The 22,285-nt window shown below is 39.4% G+C and overlaps 1 protein-coding gene across 2 annotated transcripts in view; it reads left to right on the forward strand.

The window, feature by feature from the left end:
- mpp1 (membrane palmitoylated protein 1) overlaps positions 1 to 21,681 on the forward strand; it is a 74,262-nt gene extending 52,581 nt beyond the window's left edge. For both annotated transcript variants that reach the window (XM_043704587.1, XM_043704588.1), the window contains 11 exons: positions 2,971 to 3,126; positions 5,358 to 5,436; positions 6,571 to 6,656; positions 7,673 to 7,741; positions 10,557 to 10,750; positions 12,689 to 12,798; positions 14,876 to 14,956; positions 15,304 to 15,384; positions 16,649 to 16,854; positions 18,553 to 18,636; positions 20,635 to 21,681. In XM_043704587.1, the coding sequence (XP_043560522.1) occupies positions 2,971 to 3,126; positions 5,358 to 5,436; positions 6,571 to 6,656; positions 7,673 to 7,741; positions 10,557 to 10,750; positions 12,689 to 12,798; positions 14,876 to 14,956; positions 15,304 to 15,384; positions 16,649 to 16,854; positions 18,553 to 18,636; positions 20,635 to 20,811 (1,323 nt within the window). In that variant the 3' untranslated portion in view covers positions 20,812 to 21,681. The remainder of the gene's footprint in view (positions 1 to 2,970; positions 3,127 to 5,357; positions 5,437 to 6,570; positions 6,657 to 7,672; positions 7,742 to 10,556; positions 10,751 to 12,688; positions 12,799 to 14,875; positions 14,957 to 15,303; positions 15,385 to 16,648; positions 16,855 to 18,552; positions 18,637 to 20,634) is intronic.
- The last annotated feature ends 604 nt before the right edge of the window (positions 21,682 to 22,285 follow it).

Consider the following 22,285-nt stretch of genomic DNA (forward strand, 5'->3'; position numbering starts at 1 on the left):
GCATTTGGTATGCTTTCCTTTATTGGTCAGAGTATTGAGTACAGGAGTTGGGAGGTCATGTTGTGGCTGTACAGGACATTGGTGAGGCCACTTTTGGAATACAGAGGAACCTCGATTATCCAAATATCAATTATCCGAACTTTGGATTATCCGAAGGGGATCTCAAGGTCCTGATAGAAACATTACGTCAAAGAGCTGTTTCAACCCTGATCGCGTCTTTTGTTTACAGGTACAATGATTAAAAAACGAACTCGGCTCACTGCTGCCGAGAACAGTCCTGGACAGTGCAGGCACCGTCTCTAAATGACTGACCTCCCATCCTCTCTCCCCCCACACTTTTTCCCTGGAGTTCTACATAGGGGTGAACCCTAAACCCCCCTTCCCTAGATAATCTCTCCAACATTGCCCTGTACAGGACAAAGGTGGAATCTGTCAAAAAGTTGCAGTAAAATGTTGTGTGTGTGTGTGTGTGTGCTATTTGTAGACTTACCCCACAAAGGCAGCAGCAGTCTTACTGTTGATATCCAGTCTGGCTGCCCAGGGGTGGGGAGGGAGGAGGTGAGGGCGGCTGTGAGGGGGTGTGTGTGTGTGGATAGGGGTCGGACGTTGGTTGGGGGTGGTGCGGGGGCAGATGGCATTTTGGGGGCAGGGCTCACACATGGTGTGCTGCTGCCTAGTCTCTTGAATAGGGAGCAGACTTCACAGAAAACTCCAAGCCCCAGAGGAAATCAATTAACTGAATAATTGATTATCTGAACAAAATAGTGCCTGCCCATCTCGTTTGGATAATTGAGGTTCCTCTGTATTGTATGCAATTCTAATCTCCTTCCTATTAGAAAGATGTTGTGAAACTTGAAAGGGTTCAGAAAAGATTTACAAGGATATTGCCAGGGTTGGAGGATTTGAGCTATAGGGAGAGGCTGAACAGGCTGGGGCTGCTTTCTCTGGAGTGTCGGAGACTGAGAGGTGATCTAATAGAGGTTTATAAAATCATGAGGCATGGATAGGATAAATAGGCAAGGTCTTTTCTTTGGGGTGGGATTGTCCAGAACTAGAGGGCATAGGTTTAGGGTGAGAGAGGAAAGATATAAAAGAGACCTAAGGAGCAACTGTTTCACACGTGTGGTACGTGTTTGGAACGAGCTGCTAGAGGAAGTGGTGGAGGCTAGTTCAATTGCAACATTTTAAAAAGACATCTGGATGGGTATATGAATAGGAAGGGTTTGGAGGGACATGGGCTGGGTGCTGGCAAATGGGACTAGATTGGGTTGAGATATCTGGTCAGCATGGATGAGTTGGACTGAAGGGTCTGTTTCCGTGCTGTATATCTCTATGATTCTATTTTAAAACCGCTGCTTACTTAGTTAAAATAAATGGCTTTAAATAAAGGAAACATTTAAGCTTTGTCTTCTACTATCTTCAAGCTATGGTTTATCCCAAATGGATCTTTTTGTTATCTGTTGTCAAGCAGCAACACTCCAAATTATCAGGCCTGGGCTGGTATTCTAGTTGAAGCCTGGCTTACTTCACCGGAGTGACTATTTGGCGGGGGGTGGGGGGGGGGGGGGAGCAAAAGTGAAATAATTGCTTCAGCTCTAGCTGACTGTGTTTATCCAAAGGATTGTCCAGAATAGAATCAAATTCTCACCTCATGGAGTCATAGAGTAATACAGCTTTGAAATAGGCCCTTAGGCCCAAACTGGTCCATGTTCACCATGGTCCCCTCTCATCTAGTTACAATCACCTGCATTTGATCCATATTCCTCTAAACCCATCCCATCCGTGTACCTATCCAAATGTTTTTAAAATTTTGCTATTGTACCTGCCTCAACCACTTTCTCTGGCAGCCCATTCCATATACATACTACTATCTGCATGAAGAAGTTGCCCCTCAGGTCCTCCTCAAATCTTTCCCCTCTCACCTTAAATCTACGTCCTTTAGTTTTCAATTCCCCATTCCTGGGAAAAAGACTATATGCGTCATTTTATCTATGTCCCTCAATTTTATACACCTCAAAAAGCTCACCACTCATTCTCCTATGTTCCAAGGAATAAAGTCCTATCCTCGCCAACCTCTCCCTGTAATTCAGGCCTAATAGTCCTGGCAACATCTCTGTAAATCCTCTTTGCAATCACTGCTTTCAAAAAACTATCTACTTGTACTCCGAGATCTCTCTGTTCCATAATACTCCTCAGGACCTTACAATGTACTATATAAGTCCTACCTTGGTACCTAAGTCTTAACCAATTTTGGCTCTGTTTACTGATGACATCTGAAATTTTGTCCCAGGATCATAACAAATGGGGAAACTTCCAATGATTTGTTGCTGAATGGGAATGTAGCCATGCCTAATGATGTAGAGAATGGCTGGTGTAGATCAAAACTCAACATTTTTGAATGGTTTTTACAATGTAGTCAGAATCAGTAGGAGCTTTTCTTCTATTTTTGAAACTAATTACAGTGTTTAAGAATGGAAAGGTTTCAACTATATTTCATGGCAACAGAACTATTAAATAAAGATAACAGGCAGAAATGCTGCATGGTGCAATATTCATAGATTTTACACTGTGAAATGAGGCCTTGCATACAAAACAATCTGATGAGATATGATTGCCTATGACCTGTTAGTAAACTTGTTGTGTCATTGCATGAACGTACTGACAGCTCCATTCAAAATGTAACTATTCTTATTTTATGTATAGATTAATAGAAGGACCAATGTATTTGGGTAACAATCTGAATTGTCATACAAATATCTTCTCTTTCTAATAATCTAGACAAAAAGTACCCAAATATATTGAGGGAATGGAGGCTGGTACATGATGGAAAATTGTGGAGAAAACGCTTGAAAGAATTTTTTAAAAATCCTCTTATATAAATAGGCAATGGGGTTCCTATTATAAGCCTTTGCATGTGGGAAAATTTATTTTCTGTGTTGCATATACTTAAAGTTATTTTTATTTTCTTAGGGTTATATGTTGACGTGCAATGCTGCCCAGGAAGTCTACAGTAATGGCAGTGCTAACTCCTCTCCTTACATGAATGGTAATAGTAAAGAGCACGAGACACAGAATGTCAAGAAAATCCAATTGGTTACATTCCAGAAAAGTACAACTGAACCCATGGTATGTCAGCTTTCTTGGAATGATGTTAATTTATTTTCCCTTTTAAACTTCAAATATACAGCTTAACTTTAATGCAGCTAAACATTTTGCATTTTAGCAAGACATTAGGCTAGTTCAGCTGGTACTTAAGCTTTAGTATCTGACCATATTCCCTTCCTGCATTTCCTGGCAAGACACCTCCAGCATCTTGCTTAACCAAGTACTGCTGGTGCCCTTCTCTCCAGATTCCTCCATAGACTTCCATCTCCCTCTTTTTTTAAAAAAATTGATTTTCCTGCAGCTTTGCATTCTCCCTTTCACCATCTACTCTTTCAGCATTAGCCTTTTGGGCAGTTCTTCCTCCTACTTACCACTAAATTTCCAAAGTCTTCAGGCATTTTCCAACTGGGAAATTTCATCCTTTCTTTTCCATCTTGAATGTTGTATCTCTGTGACATTGCTTTCAGACCCCTTCCTTAATCTCTACCTGGTCTTGTTCAATTATGGCTACCAATTGTAAAGTGCTTTGGAATGATAAAGATGTTCTATAAATGCCATTTTGTTATCATTCACACACTGATTCTCTCAGTGGGGAGGTAATGGAATAGCAGTATAAAACTTCACCAGTAACCCAGAGGCTTAGGCTAATGCCTTGTGGATCGAAGTTCAAATTCCATGGCAGATGGTGGAATTTAAATTCAATTAGTAAATCTGGAATATCAGGATAATCTCAGGAATGATAAACATGAAACTATCATTGTTGTAAAAATCCCATCCTTTAGGTAAGAAACCCTGCTGTCCTTTGCTATTCTGGCCTAGCTGTGACTCCAGACTCCTAGCAATGTGGTTGACTTTTATTTGGCCTCTGAAACAGGCTAACAAGCCACACTGTTCAATGGTAAATAGGGATGGGCAACAAATGGTGGACTTTGCAATGATGGAATAAAGTGGCCTTGCTTCATTTGAAAGCAATGGCAGTAATAGATGGACAAGTGACCCTGGGTACAATTCAGCCTGATTGTGTTCTCAAATCATACACCTACCTGTAAGAACCCTAGACAGTGGTCCACTTTGTTAACCCTGTATAATTCTCACTCTTTTTTGGGGAAAAGGGCACTGAGGTCCCATCTCTTAGAATGGCAAATTTCAGATTGGGAACTTTGATTGTGTGGTTATAAGGACTGCTTTCACCAACTGAGTCATCAGGAGACCCTGTTCAGCTCCTCACGTAATGAAACTGAAACTGACTGTATGTGACTGTTGCGGGAGGCTTGATTCAACTGGCTAAAAGGCAGAACTGCCAATCACAATAGAACTATCACAATACCCCCCCGGTTCTTCAATTCGTTGTAATTTCAGACTATCCACGAAAGATTATGTTTCAGTTCACAATTTTAGGGATTGCTCATGAGAGTTTTCTATGAATTTAATTGTAAAATATTAGCTTTGAGGTGCAGCGCGATAGGGGCATTTAAGCTTGGGTGGTTTGAGTTGATCGGGGTGGGAGGAGGCAGGACTTTGAGTTGAGAGACAAAGGGTGAGCTTCGTGGATGACGAGTCAATTGAGAGGGTTGGAAGGGTCAATTGGGTGAGCTATCAGACATTGGAGGGAGCCTGTGTAATAGGATCAGGAGCTTGAAGGGAAGGCTTGCAGTCCTTAGAGAAGGGGGCATTGGTGTTTGGAGGCTGGGGCATGGAACAGATGACAAATAGTTGGAGAAATTGTAGTGGAGAAAGGTCATGGGGGGGGGGGGGGGGGAGGAAGGTTCAAAAACCACAGGCTACTCGCACAGAAAGGCAACACTAGCCACGAGATAGATGCAAAGGTACTCTTGTCCTGAGTCCACCTAATCCTCAGCTGGATAAAGCTGCCATGTTTCCTTAAATTTGCAAAATCTAACTGACCAGAGCTAAGGTTGAAAACCTGAACACCAATGAGACTAACAGCCCCCATGATCATATTTAAAATTGTAACTGTGCCATCCACTTACCTTGCTACCTCAGTTATAGCCAGAAATGGGTGAGATAGAAGTGGGTTTTGGTCAGATAAAAAATGTTTGAGGATTTAACTCTTCACCTGACGCACAGCCACCTGTTTTTTAGGTTCAAATTCAGTCTCTTCAAAATAAGGCAAGGGCATGTGCTCCTTAATGTGGTACATGAATAAATATTGTCTATATTTTTCAGTCAGTTTACAAATTCACACACTGGCGACTTGAAAAGACATTTAATTTCACTTCTTATATCTGCAGGGAATTACTCTGAAACTGAATGACAAGGGACGCTGTGTTATTGGAAGAATCCTGCATGGAGGGATGATTCATAGGCAAGGTGTGAAGGCAATACGGATGATTCCCTTTCTCCCCAAGACTGGTTCCATCTCCATCATGTTAAAAATTCAGACCAGATTTTATATATTAACATTTCATGGTTTTCTCCTCCTCTTGTCTCTTTTTGCTGTGTTAGAGTGCTCTGAGCACTGGAGCAGTCTGCATTACCTTGTTTTAGTGGTGTAGCTTCATATCCTGACAGTGCGGCAGGCAGTTCCACAGCTGTGCCTGGCATTCACTTACTGAGGTTAGGATTCAAAACCCAGGTTGATTTTGCTTCCGTCTTAAACTGGGTTTATTATGAATTTTAATTTTTTTTGAAAACTCACCTACTGTCGACCTGAGGTGGCTAAGCTCGCCTCAGCAACAACTTTCTCTCGCGGTGGCACCACTGACCCTTTCAGGGCTGCCAGTGCTCTGAGAGGCTCCACAGCATGAGGAGCTCACCGCTGTCTTTAATTGCACTGTGGGACCACTGGATGCCAGTTCAGAGGCTGCATCTGGGCAGGTTGCAAATGCAGCCCCCACCCTGTCTCGACCCCAGGCACCCAGATATGGTTCTGACTCTGGAATCACTTTTCTGTCCTATTAAAATTCCATTCATTAACTTCTCCATGGATCATGCCAGACATCCCCTGTATATCCAGCATTTTCTCTTTTCATTCACACTTGCAGCATCCACTGTACCATGCTTTTGTACCACTTCGAAATGTGATGATGTCTGTTCTCTCATACCTTATTTTTTTGTACATCCTAAGCCAATGGTAGACAAATACAACAGGTATACCTCACTGAAAAGTGCATTTAGCTTGCATGTATCACAGAGTCAAGTAATTCACTGTTGGGTGGCACTGGCTACAAGCCAATTGCTGCATTTAGGTTGGTAAAATGCAGCCTTCCTGCCTAAGTGAAAGCAGGTTTCAGCACAGCATCTACTGTAGTGGCAGGAATACATAATCTATCTTGGTTAAAAGCAGTTTTCAGCTCTGCATCTTTTGAAGTGAGTGGGATAGTGTCTCACTGAAAACTATCATATGTGGTAACAGAGCACAGCCCTGTGTCATGAGTCTCTGTGATCCTCAAGTGTTTTATTGCCTAATGATAGTGAAAATGTATTTATTACTTAAACCAACAGGCTCACTCCATGTTGGTGATGAAATTCTGGAAATAAATGGCAAGAGTGCAGCAAATCAGACAGTGGAGCAGCTGCAGTCGGCCCTGGTAGGTTGTAAGCTCTGTAGAGTCCACTTCACTTCAAAACAAACTCTCAAACATCTGCAATAATTAAGCACAACAATAGTGTAACAGAGTTATCAAACTGACAGGGTAAATGTTTCCTCTGCCTTTTTAATATATTTAGTGATGAATTGAATTTGGGGGGGGTTTCAGAATTTTGTTACATTCATTTTCTACCAGGTACCACCAGATAGTGAACAGCATTCGAACTTTGATGATCCTTTCTCTTCTTCCTCATCCAAACCATTGCACTAACTTGGTCATTTTCCTGAGATCATCTCAACAAGATGCCTAGCGTATCAGTAGAAATATAATTAGTAGAAGTGGGCAGCACAGTGGCTCAGTGATTAGCACTGCTGCCTCTCAGTGCCAGGGACCCAGGTTCAATTCCCACCTCGGGTGACTATCCGTGTGGAGCTTGCACATTCTTCCCACTGTCTGTGTGGGTTTCCTCCCACAATCCAAAATGTGCAAGTCAGGAGAATTGGCTATGCTAAAATCTACTATAGTGTTAGGTGCATCATGAGGGGGAATGGGTCTGGATGGGTTACTCTTCGGAGGGTCGGTGTGGACGTGTTGGCCTGAAGGGCCTGTTTCCATACTGTAAGAAATCTATTCTAATCTAACACCCCTGCTGCTGTAAAACTGAACATAAAGGTAAATTCTTGATGGGAAACAAAATAAAATTGATTCTATTATTATAGATCACAACAGATTGGACACCAACGATAAAGGACATTAGGATAGGTGCATGATAATGTGTTGAGGAACAGGCATTGAGCAATTCTGCATAGGAATATATGAAAATATAATTCAGTGACAAATGGACACCAATGTATTATAGTATGATATACAGTAATTGCAGTTAGCACTTTGTAATGAATGCACTTTGAATTTATATACAAGCAAGCTGATAAGCAGTGAGTGTAAGCAAATCAATTTGTCTCACCTTGTTTGAGTGCAACTGATCATTCGGGTAAACTTCTTTATTTGTTTTACAGAAAGAAATTATGGGGACCGTCACCTTACAGGTTCAGTCTAACTACCACTGCAACCCTCCGTCCTTTGAGGTGAGCGAGTTCACTATATTGCAAATCATGAGTGGTATGCTGTTGGAGGAATGTTGACATATTGTACTAGGTACAAATCCTTTTGCAATACTAGACTTAAAGAAGAAATAATGGATAAATGTAACACTGGTTCACAACAAAATGATTTGGATATAAATATAGGAGATATGGTTAGCAAGTTTGCAGATGACACCTAAGTTGGTGGTGTAGTGGACAGTGAAGAAGGTGTCAGAGCACAGTGGGACCTTGAACAGATGGGTCAATGGACCTAGGAATGGCAGATGGAGTTTAATTTAGATAAATGTGAGGTGTGGCATTTTGGTAAGGCAAATCAGGGCAGGATGTACACAGTTAATGGCAGAATCCTAAAGAGTGTTGCCAAACAACGAGACCTAGGGGTGCAGATACATAGTTTCTTAAGTGGGGTTGCAGGTAAATAGGGTGAGGAAGAGGGCATTTGGCATGCTTGCCTTCATTAGTCAGAGCATTGAGTATAAGATTTGGGATGTCATGTTGCAGCTGTACAGGAATTGGTGAGGCCACTTTAAGAATACGGCATACAATTCTGGTCATCCTTCTATAGAAAAGGTGTTGTTAAACTTGAAAGGATGCAGAGAAGATGTACAAGGACTTTACCAGGGTTGGAGAGTTTGTTTTATAGGGAGAGGCTGAATAGGCTTGGATTTTTTTCCCCTGGAGCATTGGAAGTTGACAGGTGACTGTATAGAGATTTATAAAATCATAAGGGGCATGAATATGGTGAATAGCAAGGTTCTTTTCCAAAGGTGGTGAGTCCAAAACTAGGAGGCATGGTGGACTGTGAAGAAAATTATCTAAGATTACAAAGACATTTTGATCAATTGGATCAATGGGCTGAGTAGCAGCAGATGGAATTTAATTTGGATAAACGTGAGGTATTGAATTTTCATAATTCAACCAAGGACAGAGCCATGGGTCATTGCTCAGACTATTGAGTCTAGCAGTTGGGATGTCATTTGAGGTTGTACAGGACATTGGTGAGGCTTCTTCTGCAATACTGAGAGCAGTTTTGGGAGCCCTGTTATAGGAAGAATATTATTAAACTGAAGAAGGTTCAGAAAAGATTTAAGAGAAAGTTGTTGGGAATGGAGGTTTGAGATATAAAAATAGACTGGAACATTTTTCACTCGAGCATAGGTGTTTGAGGGATGACCTTTTATTGAGGTATATAAAATTTAGGCATACAGATAAGTGAATGATGAAGGTATTTTCCCTAGGGTGGGAGAGCTCAAAACAAGGAGGCATATTTTTAAGGTGAGGGGAGAAAGATTTAAAAAGGACATATGGGGTAATTTTTGTTTTTACACAGTGGTTCATGTGTGATATGAACTGCCAAAGGACCTGGTATAGTTATAACATTTAAGAGGAACTTGGATAAATTCTTGAATAGGAATGGTTTGGAGGGATATGGGTCAAGGGTTTTCCATGCTACATGATTCTATGGCTCACTATCACACCAATTCAATGGACATAATAACTGAACTTAACCAAAGCTGTAGATAGGTTTATCACTGTGGTAGATATGAGACTTTGTTTGAATTGAGTGTTTCTTACTGGTTTTTGCTTCACAGGCTATATGTTCTAATCAATCAACATTATGAAAGGTGAATATTGCCTCAAAATTCTCATCTACTAGATGCTGTCATTCCTTCCATTTCATCCCGTCTGTCCCAGAACTGTAGTGTCATTGTTGCATATCACAAGTCACTTTAACCATTGCTTCTAGCTTTTTTTAAAGAGGCTATTTTAGTATTAACAGAACCCTTTCAGTCAGTAACGTACATTGCCTCGAGCAACCCCTTAGTTATAATAATAGTTGATTAATCCTGACAGGAACAACTAATCGATGTGCACCATTTTGTGGATTCTGCTGAATAATATTGATGAGGCTGTCGTAAATTTTTAAGGTTTAACTGAAATCTGCAGTTAAATGCAGGAATCCAGAAATGGCTGTCAGAGATATTATGTTCTTCCACAATAGGAACATGGTATGTTATGATATGAACTTGGTGTCAAAACCCTTAAGGTCCACACTAAATATTACTAAAAAAGTTGGAGTTTTAAAAATGTAACATGGGAATTACTACTGAACAGCCTCTGGGCCTGAACAGATCGTTTTACAAAGGTGAATTGCATTTCCTCAGAAGAAAATGTCTCACTTTGCATGGCTTAGCAGGAGCTCGCTTGCTTGAAGAACCTTGCTGTTGCTTGCCCTGTTCAAGCCATTAGATATTCCCCAAACCAGAAACTGCACTGGAACAGAAGGCAGCTGAGAAGAAAATGCTGGTCTGTGAGAAATAGACCCAGGAAAAGTTATACAGCAGCAAAAGCTGGGATCTAAGCAAAGGATGCTGTAGTCACTTACACTAACTCTTCTGCTGAGAACAGTTAAGCTAGCACAGATCAGAAAGATGAAGCCTATATTCTATTGACCAGCATTGATCAACACACTGAAAATACTAAGGACTCTAACTTACAACATTTTGAGAGGAGTTAATGAATCAAGAACATGCATTTAATTAGTATTTAATGAACAAATAAATTAGAACATTTAAGTAGCAATGTGTTATCAAAATGTAGACAGCAGACAGAAAAATGAAGTTGAGGCGAAGATGAGATCAGCCATAATCATATTGAATGGTGTAGCAGGCTCAAAGGGTTGGATTTACCTACTCCTGCTTCTACTAGTTACATTCATATGTCCAAGGACAGCTTGGTTGTGCAGTGATAAAATATTACCTATTATGAATTTACATATTTACCTTTTCTTTTCCAGATGTACATGCGAGCTCAGTTTGATTATGACCCAAAGAAGGATGATCTGATCCCCTGCAAGGAGGCTGGGTTGAAGTTTGAGACTGGTGACATTATTAAGATAATCAGCAAGGACGATCCCAACTGGTGGCAGGGTACTGTGGAGAACTCGAGCAAAGTAACTGGATTAATTCCTTCCCCTGAACTGCAGGAATGGTATGCACTAACCTTACCAAAACAGAAAGAACCATCTGTTAGAAACCGATGGGTGGTGTAATACAATGATAGAATTAGAGATAATGACTTTAAAGTAGTGCTGTCTATCCTGTTCGAGCAATGTGCCAAGGTGAATGAGTGGGCCATGTTTGTTTAAAATATTTTTGAGTTGGACAAACACCACAGCTCAGAAACTAACTTATTAATTGGAATCACTTGGTTATATTAGCTTCACCTTTCCTTCTAGTCTCTTGCTTCACTTATTCTATTGCACTCTCTTCCCTGTTGGATGTGTCTCTCTTTTTTGATTGTTTCTTGGTTTCTGTACTTGTGCACTTTTTCTGGCTTTCTAGTTTTCCACTGTCTCATAGTGCAAGACAACCGCTAAGTAAGTGTCTCTTGCTTTCTAATGCTCCTTCCTGTACTCCTATCTTTTTGACTCATTCTCATTTCTGTGCCTTGTTGTCACCGTCACACCAGGTTTCAATATTGGCAGTATATCCATTTATAAGATGAACTGTTGGGTAAATTGACCACTGTAATAATGCTATTAGCAACAAGCTTTTTTTAAGCAATTGCACATACTGCAGTGTACCTTTGTTTCCAATGGTATCACGTGCCTCACAATGATACAATTACATTTGGAGGAAGAGTGAAGTCGTTATCACCCCAATGCTGCAGTAAAAGCCGGTTTCATTCCCATACACAGATCACTTTTGTTTCTGAAGTTTTTTTCAAACACATCTTTTAAATTAGCAGTTCTTCATAACACTGGAGTTTGAGAACTCCTCGCCTATAAAGAATAGTTGTACTTTTATAGTAATTGAAAAGGCTAATGGAATGTTGGCATTTAATTTGTGCTTTTAAAATCATCATCAGGCCCTTACAACAAAGTGAACACAGCATGTGGAGTCTTTTAACACGGGAAGGCTGCTGCATTGCAGCCAAAACACAGTTCTAGCTGACCAGGAGAATCTTGTCTTAAGTGCCTGCCATAGACAAAATGAAGGGATTTGCACATTGACAATCAATCTGTTTGGCTGATGTATGAAACACATCTTCCTTGGGTACCTCCTGTACCACAATATTTGAGATGCTGGATACAAATAGAAGGAACTATTAGTTCACTTGTACAAAGCCTTGCTCTGGCCTAAGCTGGAGAATTGCACTAGATTTAAATACTACACCTTAGGAAGATTATGCTGGCCCTGGAGATACAATGCAGTTGATTACATTGCCAGGATTTTTTAAGGATTGAAATAGAATTATAGCATGTATTTCTTAAGAGTTTATAAAGTCAAGAGCTAGTCTAATGTTAAAAATGACAACAGAATTTTGATATCGTAAATTTAAAGAGGTTTTTTCATCTGGTGGAATCTTAAACAAGTGGTCACAATTATCAGAATTAAATCTAGACCATGCAATGAAACCAAGTAGTACATTCACACACAGTGAAGGTAGTGGAAATCTAGAATTCAGTACCCAGAAGGCACGTTAATGATAGCAGTTAAATTTATCAGACTGAAATTAAGAGTTTTTAAAAAACCAGGTAAGGACATTAAACAGTTGGTTCAAAAGTCCACAAATGGAGTTGAGGTAAAAGTCAGCCAGAATAATGAAAGCACTCTATAAATTGAAACTCCATCCACGAATATTTCCTTTGTTCAGTTTATGGACCATTTGGTGGAAAATTAGTTTTTTATTCATAACAAAGAGAGTTTCATTCACAAGCACATAATGTTGGTCTCATTATACACGTTTTAAGTTTGTTACTATTTGTGAAATGATAGAGATATGAGAGCAACTGATAGGACTTCTATTGTAATGATTTCACAGTTTCTTAGACATGTACATTTGTCCCAGGAATTGAAATTGCTAAAATATAAGTTGTGGCTTCACATTCTTAATACTGTTCCTTGTTTACTTATACCATTATAGGAGGGTGGCCAATAGGAATACAGCTAACCAAGATGTCACCTCAGGCTGTGGAATGTTTGGAAAGAAGAAAAAGCAGTGTAAAGACAAATATCTGGCCAAGCACAGTGCAAGTATGGCTCCATATCCCTCTTTATCTGACATTGTTGATAAATGTTCAGTGTATACAGTACTGGGAAATCCCTTTTCACCCTTCTGATCAAGGAATGTAGTAGGCTGTGAACGTTGTACATTGAAAGTAATTTTTTTTTAGGAATTTTACTATTTATTTTACTGTTACTTTTATGTGGCCAGCTAGCCTTTAATCAATGTGGATTTGGTTTTACTGCTTCAAAACTGGGCCTGGCCACTGTCCTGAGCTGAACCATACTTGTCCTATCTATTATGATCTAAACTTAGCCTCCTGTCAGTCTCTGCAATACTCATCGACTGCTACTTGATTTCCAGAATATCACATGCTTTTGCACCTGCTTCAGTTTATCTGCTGTAGAATTCCTCATCTATTCCTATCTTACTTCCAGCCTAACTGTTCACTGCTCTTGACTGGTCTCTTACCTCTGAACTCACCTGAAATTCTGCTGCCATACTTAAATCATACCAATCCCACACATCGATTAACCCTGTTCTTACTGATTTACTTTGGACTCTGATCCAACAATGCCTCAATTTTAAAAATTCCACATCCTTAATCTCAATAACATACATTGGTTCACCCCTGGTCCCACGTCCCTATAATCTCCTCCGGTCCCACAACCCTTCAAGATGTATAAGTTCTTGAAATTCTGGCCTTTTGCAAACACCTAATTTGAATTGCGCCACATTAGTGACCATACCTTCAACTGAGTGAGCACAATGCTTTGAATGTCCCTTTGTTTCTCTACCTCGCTACATCTCTCCTTTTAAAATCCTCACGTTTATCTTTTGGACCAAGCTTTTGCCCACTTGTCTTAACTTCTTACATGGCTCAACAGATTTTGTTTGATAGCCCCTATAAACATCCTGGGAACATTTTACTGCATTGAAGACACACGGGATCAATTAGCTCAGTGGGTTAGATGGCTACAGTATGGTGTTGATGGCATGAGTTAAATTCCTATATTTACTACAGGTAGTTTATGAAAATCTATCTCCTTGCTTTAGCCCCCTCAGGTCATATAACCACCTATCAATCTCTGGTAGATATGCCTTTGGTCAATCACAGATTATGGCTAGTTACCAAAGATATCACATAATTAAAAGCTGCTATTTCTGCAATGTGCAATGGGATTCTATAACTATCCTGATCCTGGTTTCTTTTAAATCTGTCCATGCCTCATTCCGTCTTATGATCTGTTCTACCTTGAAAAACTTCCAAGATATCAGAGGTGCTTTAATTTTAGCCTTTCAAAAATCCCTAATTTTAATGTCTCCACCATTGTTGGAGCCTTCAGCTATCAATATTCTAAGTTCTGGCATCCCTTTCCGAAACCTCTGTGCCTCCCTTTAGAGAGTTTTTCAAATCCAACTTTAGTGTTGTTTTGGTTATCTGACCTAGTAAATCCTTATGTTGCCTAGTGTCAAATTGTGCTTTAACTGTTTGAACATTTTAGTACATCTAAAGTACTATGCAAATACAAACTATTTTTGAACATGTAAAAATGGTATTATCAAAGCAGTGATGCTACAATGTTCCGTATGAACACTAAGAACGTGCAGCTATGCAATAATCTGTGGCTGAAACTTTATTGCTGGAACAGCACAGCAGGTCAGGTAGCATCCAGGGAACAGGAGATTCGACGTTTCGGGCACAGGCCCTTCTTCAGGAATGACAGGAATGTCATTCCTGAAGAAGGGCCTGTGCCCGAAACGTCGAATCTCCTGTTCCCTGGATGCTGCCTGACCTGCTGTGCTGTTCCAGCAATAAAGTTTCAACTTTGATCTCCAGCATCTGCAGACCTCACTTTCTCCTCGAATAATCTGTGGCATATCATGCAAGCAACAAAGAGGCAGTGCACAAAGATCACTTTAAGATATACGAACGCATAGCTGTGCAACAATCTTAAAGGGACCATGTACTACACAAATAGCCATTCGCAGTAAAGAAAAAGAAAAGCAAACAGTGGTCATTGATTTCTTGCTGTTCAGCAGTGACAGCTGTCATTTAATTATAGTTCAAATTTACTATTGTTGTCTTCAAATGTTTCTCCATAGTCTTTGATCGACTGGATCTTGTCTCCTATGAAGAAGTTGTACAACTCCCTGCATTCAACCGAAAGACCCTGGTACTTCTTGGTAAGTATTGGTGGTTAGCACCAACTGAATTTTTACCATCACATCATAAATCGTAATAATAGTTGGAATGCTTACAATGCCAAGAAAACTACAATGGTCTAGAAGACTCTCATTGGTATATCTGATAGGAGAGAGGCACATCCCCTGTCTTGTGGTACTTTTTCATATCAGATAGCATATTGGACCATGCGAGTGTATACATTATGCCAACTGGCACACACCCATTTTGTTTCAATGTTATTACAATAACCACTAGGACAAACACAAAAATGAGAGAACACACTTACGAAGCATCACATCTGCTAAGTTATCAGTGTACTAAAATTCATTGTTTCATTTATTTGCAGGGGCTAGTGGAGTGGGTCGGAGTCACATCAAAAATGTTCTAATTACTAAACATGCAGACAAATTTGCTTATCCAATTCCTCGTAAGTGTTTCAAGAGACATGATATTACTGCTGTTAGTGAACCAATTTCTTCCAATGTCAAATCATATCTGCTGTGTATTGCATGTACTGTACACTTCTCGACCAACTAGCTCATGATTTAAGGCTTGAAGCTAATTTCTTTACCATCTGTTGCAATCTTTTGACTTTATAGAACTGTTTTTTCTCTCAACAAACTGTAGCAATGTTTGTACATAAAAGTAAACATTAAAACATATCTTTGAGTGAAGTTATTGAGAGAAATTGTAGAATTTTGTCATTGTATTTGTGGTATTTCAACAGTTAGTCATATTTTCATTCTAGGATTACTTTGATATTTGCTGAGAAGTTACAACTTTGCTGTAATACAGTCCCTAGAACTGTTGTTCTTGCTATAGGACACCTAAAAATTGTGCCTCAAGATCTAACAGTAAATTAGAAATGATCAGTGTCCTGTATTCAGAGCATCAACAGTGAATTGCAATGGTCTGTCAGGTGCTCTACAAGGAGAGATGCTTCACCCCGTACATCCGATATACTATCAACCACAACAGAAAGATACACAGACTACAATATTTACCTCTTAGGTTAAAACACAGAGGATGACTCTTCAGCTTCGATTTTTATTTCGTTATTGCAGAACATCTAAAACTCTATCTACATGACTAATCACTGAGGAGTTATTCAATACTCTACTTGTAGTACTTTTTAATTCAAATTCCTTTACAGGCTTAAAGGGCACAAAGTAATACATCCATAGAGACAGATGCACATACCAAAGAGGGTCCAGCAAGACTGTACATCTACAAATTGCTGAGGGAGTCAATGAATACAGAATTCTTGCTGTATTGGAAACAATCCAGTGTGGTACCTGTTTTCAAAAAAATAAAATATATCCAGGTAACTACAAACTCACTAGATGAACTGAATGACCTCTCTCCCACTGCTAACTTTGTGATCTTTGAGGCTTCACCATGGGAGAAGGACATTTCACTTTATTCCCCATAACAACCCAAATGGCATTGTCAAAAGGAACCCTTCATACAAAAGTTTTGCAACTTGATCCAGAGTCCAACACACTGAGTCATTTAAAATGCAAAATTATTGGCTAGCTTGCCCCCTAATAGCAGTGTATCAAAAACAGATACTTTAAGAATCGGCTGATAACTTCAATCTGACCAATACTAATGACAGCACTACTTCCTGCCCTTTCCCAGCCCACAAAACAATAAAAGAAACCTAATATAACATGCTCTTCCTCTACTAGATACTTCCAGGTCACCAAAGGAAGATGAAGAAGATGGAAAGAATTACTACTTTATTTCCAATGAGGATATGGTGAAGAACATTACCTGTAATGAATTCCTAGAGTATGGAAGCTTCCAAGGGGCCATGTTTGGAACAAAGTTGGAGACAATCCGCAAGATCAACCAAAGCCAGGGCAAAATTGCAGTGGTGGACATTGAGCCCCAGGTATGTCCTAATTATGTGGTTGCTTCCTCAATATTTTGGTGACTGATTGAGAGACTTCTCTCAAGAATAAATATACTATCACCAACATGTTCCCCACCTGACATATTAAACATTGCCCTGTCTGTACACTATATAGACTCTATGAAAGTAGATAAGACTGCGAAGAGTTGTACAGTTATGTAGTCTGGCAGTAGACTGTACAATCTGACATGAAAGTGATGGGAAAGCAGTTTCCTATTTGGCAAATATTTAAATTCAGGTACATCTGCACAATACTAGTGTTAGCTGGAAAAGTGTCTATTCTCCTTCAATGCCTTACTAAATAAGTCCTATGCAGGCATTAAAACCATATTACATATTAGCAAATAGGAAGTCAAATGCTTCAATGCAGAAATTTATATAATTCTCTTTCATATGCTGTCCACATTGAATGGAAAATAGCTTTGAGAAACATATCGGCCATGATAGAATTGTAGAGCACACTTGATGAGCTGAATGGCCTAAATCATTGTCATTTTATGGCGTGGACGTGTCGTAAGCACTCAATTTTTCAGGCAACAGCAGCAAAAGATCCTCGACACAGTAGGCTTCATGTATTTTAGACTCATAAGTGCAATGACACCACAGTGGGGTATAGTTAATATGGAGGACTGTGATAAAACAAATACGTAAACAAGCTTGAAGAATGGATCTATAATTAGAAGAAGTCAGTTGCAATATAAATTGTGATGGGGTACTTTGAGGAAGTGCGACAAAGATGAACTATTTAGAATACCACCAGAACAACAAGATTATGCCTGTCTGAACTAGCTGAGGTTTTTGGTTTGGTAAAAGTAGTAGGATTGAGGGGTGAACTGAGAAATCTTTAACTTTTAGGAAAACACAGGATAAGATGGCATTGAGCCGTTTGCAGAGGAAACAAGAACTCTATTGTAAATATAGAAGACTGTATCTAACAAACAGTGGATTTAGGGGAAAAAAGTCGTCTCAGAGGATGGTTAGGAAATAAATCTTCTTACAAGTAGTTAAGGTGACACTCAGAAACCTGTTCAAGGATAAGCCAAATAAGACATGAAGCAGAAAGGGTGTTTTAAAGGGATAAGATGATAGAGAATTGGAGGAACGTTAAGTAGAGAATTAAAATTTGGAAGGATCTGTTGGGCTAAATGGAGTGCTGTAAATACTCTGCAATTTAATGTAAGAGAAGGAAGGTTGAGAATTACCAGATAAGAAACCACTAAAAACAAACTAGACTACAGGCTTAAAAGGATGATATCAGTAATGTTTCTCACAAGGATGGTTGAGAGATAGATTCTCATCTGGACACTACAGAATCCCCTATTCATTGTTATGGCAGCATGGAAGGGCAACAAGGTTTTAGGTTACACATTTCATCAGAAGGATGTTACTAATTCAATTGTACTGAATTGTTAACCCAGCACTGTATTGGAAGGGCCCTGAATCCACAATTTTCTATTTGTGTGGTGATCTGACACCTATCTTATATTCAGATTTTACGAAGTAATTTCAATTGACTTTTTTCTCCCCCAACATGCACACCTAATGACTCCCTCTGTGCTCAGTTTCAATCATATTACATCACTCGACATGATTTTGCATAGCATTACATTCTAAACAGTCAGGCTTTGCAATATTAATATACTGTACTAATAATACATGTATGCACTCTAATGGCAGGCCCTAAAGGTTCTCAGAACAGCAGAATTTGCACCACTGGTGGTATTTATTGCTGCTCCATCTGCTGCTCAGCCAGGGAATCAGGTAAGGATTGTATTGAACTTAGCTGGCTAAAATAATAAAATCTGTTGGACATGATAATGTCTCATTGAGCATGAGGAATATCAAAAATCAAGTTTGTTCCAAAGATTTTTAAATTCAGTCAGGTTGCGTGGATCTCAGTAGCAAAAATTGAATTTGTATTCCCATTCTAGAGAGCGGGAAGTCACATAAATATTATTTTAAAATACACAGCCATAAAAATACAAACATTGAAATAGGTTTTACCAATCTGTCTGAGTTAGTGCAGAGACCCCGCTAGTGACTGGCGTCCCAGCTGCATTCCACACCTTCTCTAGTTCAGTGTTTTTTATATTTTAAAAAAAATCAATATGGAGATGTGCAGAAGGAAAACCACTATGGACTAGTGGACACTGAGTGGGCTAACAGGCTGAGCAGACAACTCTGACTGTAATGGAGTTCAGCACAAGAGGCCATAACAGACTTGATATAAAGCCTTGAATGCAAGCTAACAGTAATTTGAGCCACTACAGAGCCAGCTACCATAGCAAAAGTAGGAAAGGAAAACATTAAGGAAAAAGTAATATTTATAAGGAGAAAACAAAGCTCAATTTTAACCATGCAAAGCAAGAAATCCCGATGAGATAACATATACAGGTCAAAAGTTTGCTCTCACAACCCAACCCAAAGGGATCACGAGCAGAGACCTTACAAGGGCAGTCAAGGTGTTACATTGTGTCTGCTGAATTTTGTCTGTTAACATGGAAAAATCCATAGGAGATTTCTGAATGGCATGGATTAAGTAGTAGACTAATCATGTATTATTTCATAAAAGCAGACTTATACAATTTAACAGTACATAACATAGTGCTCCTGTTAAGTCCCATTCTAAAAAGCATAATACATACCCAACTCTCTCAAGGCAATAGTTCAGGCTGATGGCTAAATGTTTGTGCAGAGATAGGCTTTTGGAACCTTAAGGGGAGAACATCATTGCGTTTTGCTGGAGGGGGGAGATTAGGATCTAGGCAGCTGACATTGTAGACACTGCATGCAGCAATTCGAGGGTATTTAGATTAGATTCCCTACAGTGTGGAAACAGGCCCTTTGGCCCAACAGGTCCACACCGACCTTCTGAAGAGTAACCCACACAAACCCTCTGACTAATGCACCTAACACTATGGGCAATTTAGCATGGCCAATCCACCTGACCTGCACATCTTTGGACTGTGGGAGGAAACCCACGCAGACATGGGGAGAATGTGCAAACTTCACACAGACAGACACCTGAGGCTGGAATCGAACCTGGGTCCCTGGTGCTGTGAGGCAGCAGTGCTAACCACTGAGCCACTATGCCGCCCCACAAATATAACGAAAGATGGTGAGACTGAAGTTACAGAGATGGAGTGGCTAAACCATCAAGGAACAGGCCAAAGTAGTAGCACATGGCTCATATAGTAAGGAACAGGACTTGTTGATATTTAAAACAGACAGCATGTTGGATATCAAGTTTCCATGGAGTAGGATGTGGGCAGCAGCAAGGATTATGCTGAAATAGTTAAGTCTACAGGTAACAACGAAACAAGTGAGGCTTTTGGCTAAAGAATAGAAGTGGGGTGGAATCCAGAAATGTAATGGATGGGGAAAAGTAGGCAATTTCAGTTTTTCCATCACCAAGGTGGACTACAGCTTACTTAAGTAACATATAGCACATGCTATAATAACAAGATACTTGCATGACAAAAATAGATCGCAATCATGTGTGTTATTATAGTTGGATACTGAATTTTGTGGACAATCATGGTAATTTCAGACAGTCTCTAGAAAGTGTCACAGCCAGGTTTAACCTTGAACCAAAAGGTAGGGGACATGGCAGTAAAATTCTTAACTATTCTCTGGGTTAGGTGAAATTGATTATCTTTGGGACATCATAATTTATCACATCTTGAAATACTGATTTATTTCCATTAGTTTCAGTGCTAAATTGAGCACATCTTTAAAGCAATCTCTCTTTTCTTTTAGGTTGAATCTCTTAAGAAAATCCAAAAGGAATCAGAAATGCTACAGCACACCTATGGACATTGGTTTGACCTGACCCTAGTTAACAACGAAGTTGAAGACACAGTGCATAACCTGGTCGAGGCAATTGAAAGTGCATGCACTACAGCACAGTGGGTTCCAGTTTCATGGGTCTACTAGTCAAGATAGATAGGCACAGCAAATTGAATATTCATGTACTTTCTAAGAAATCATTTAATCGGAGATCAGAAAGCAGTTTGAAGCCTGCCATTTTAAACCAAAACATGCACGTTAGCTTATGAGTACATTTCATCTGCAAGTCATTCTCCATACTTTCACTTGTTTTATATTACAAAAAAACAAGGACTGTTTATTAATGGGATATTTACAAAGTTCTTCAAAACTTTTGAAATAAAAATACAAAATGCTGGAAATACTCAACTTTCCAGCGTCCATTGTACCTTGTTTTAATTTTCCTTAACCTTACATTCTTCCCCGTTTAAAAGCATATTTGACCTCTTTCTATTTTTATCCCAGTAAACTTAACAACCTACTGTTTTAGTATATTTTCACACCTCCACCCAATGCAATAAGGCTTTGTTGAAGTGATCATTGTATGTAGTAAGCTTCTAAAACCATTTTAATGAACAAAAAGTACTATGTCTAGACAGATATGCATGAATGATGAATCAAAACTCATGGAAATCTACAACTCCAACCAAGCAGCACAATTGTTCAAATCACCAATAATAGGAACTAATATTCCTGCACATGAGTGATTATACAATGTATTAACAGGGATCATAACCTCCATCCAGCTACACTATGAAGAGAACATCCATGATACAGCAGTTCAAACTCTGATACAGTGCTTAGGTCACATGAAAATTAATTCCAGAATATCGTACCTGGAATTATTTCTACCGCATGAGCTACATCTCACTTCTCATGTCATGTCATTTAATTCCTTGAATTAAGTTGCCTTCATAGCAGCTTCACAGTTCCTGTAGCAACAGTAAATGGGTGAATAAATACCATATTTGAACTGTACCTGAGTAGATTGATGAGAGACTTTCTTCATTGTTTTGTCTAGCATTTGACTTCTCCATCCAGCAAACCAACGTTAATGTCTCAGAATAAATTATCAAATTCTGATGCAAAGTTTTAGGTGCTAAACATTTAACCACTGCAAGAGTGAAACATCTTGTAGTGCCATGTAGTTGTCTCATTCAAATGAAAGTGTTATTTGAATAAAAACATTTACCTACTCGGTGAATTGCAGAAATAAATGATACATTGTGTTGAGTGGGGTGCGGCATCTCAAGTTTCTGGAATATTCACATACCTTCCGGATTGATTCATGATCACGGACTGAAACTAGCTCCATCTCCAAGCATCTGTGAAGGCCAAACCTTGTACACATTAACTCTGCAAGGTGGCTTATACTCTAGTGCAGTGACCTAAATGACAACATGGAGAATAATATCCAGTGATTACAATCAAGACTGGTGTTTATAGGGAGCAGAGTTTAAAAAGAAAAGCCTCCTATAACTGACAATAGGACCAACAAACTGCAATGCTTCAATGACATTCCTTCCATGTCAGAAATGGAGCACAGTTCGTGACTCCTTAGATACCGAAGCAGGCCATGATC

This window comes from Chiloscyllium plagiosum, chromosome 15 (genome assembly GCF_004010195.1).
Source record: "Chiloscyllium plagiosum isolate BGI_BamShark_2017 chromosome 15, ASM401019v2, whole genome shotgun sequence".
Taxonomy (NCBI): Eukaryota; Metazoa; Chordata; class Chondrichthyes; order Orectolobiformes; family Hemiscylliidae; genus Chiloscyllium; species Chiloscyllium plagiosum.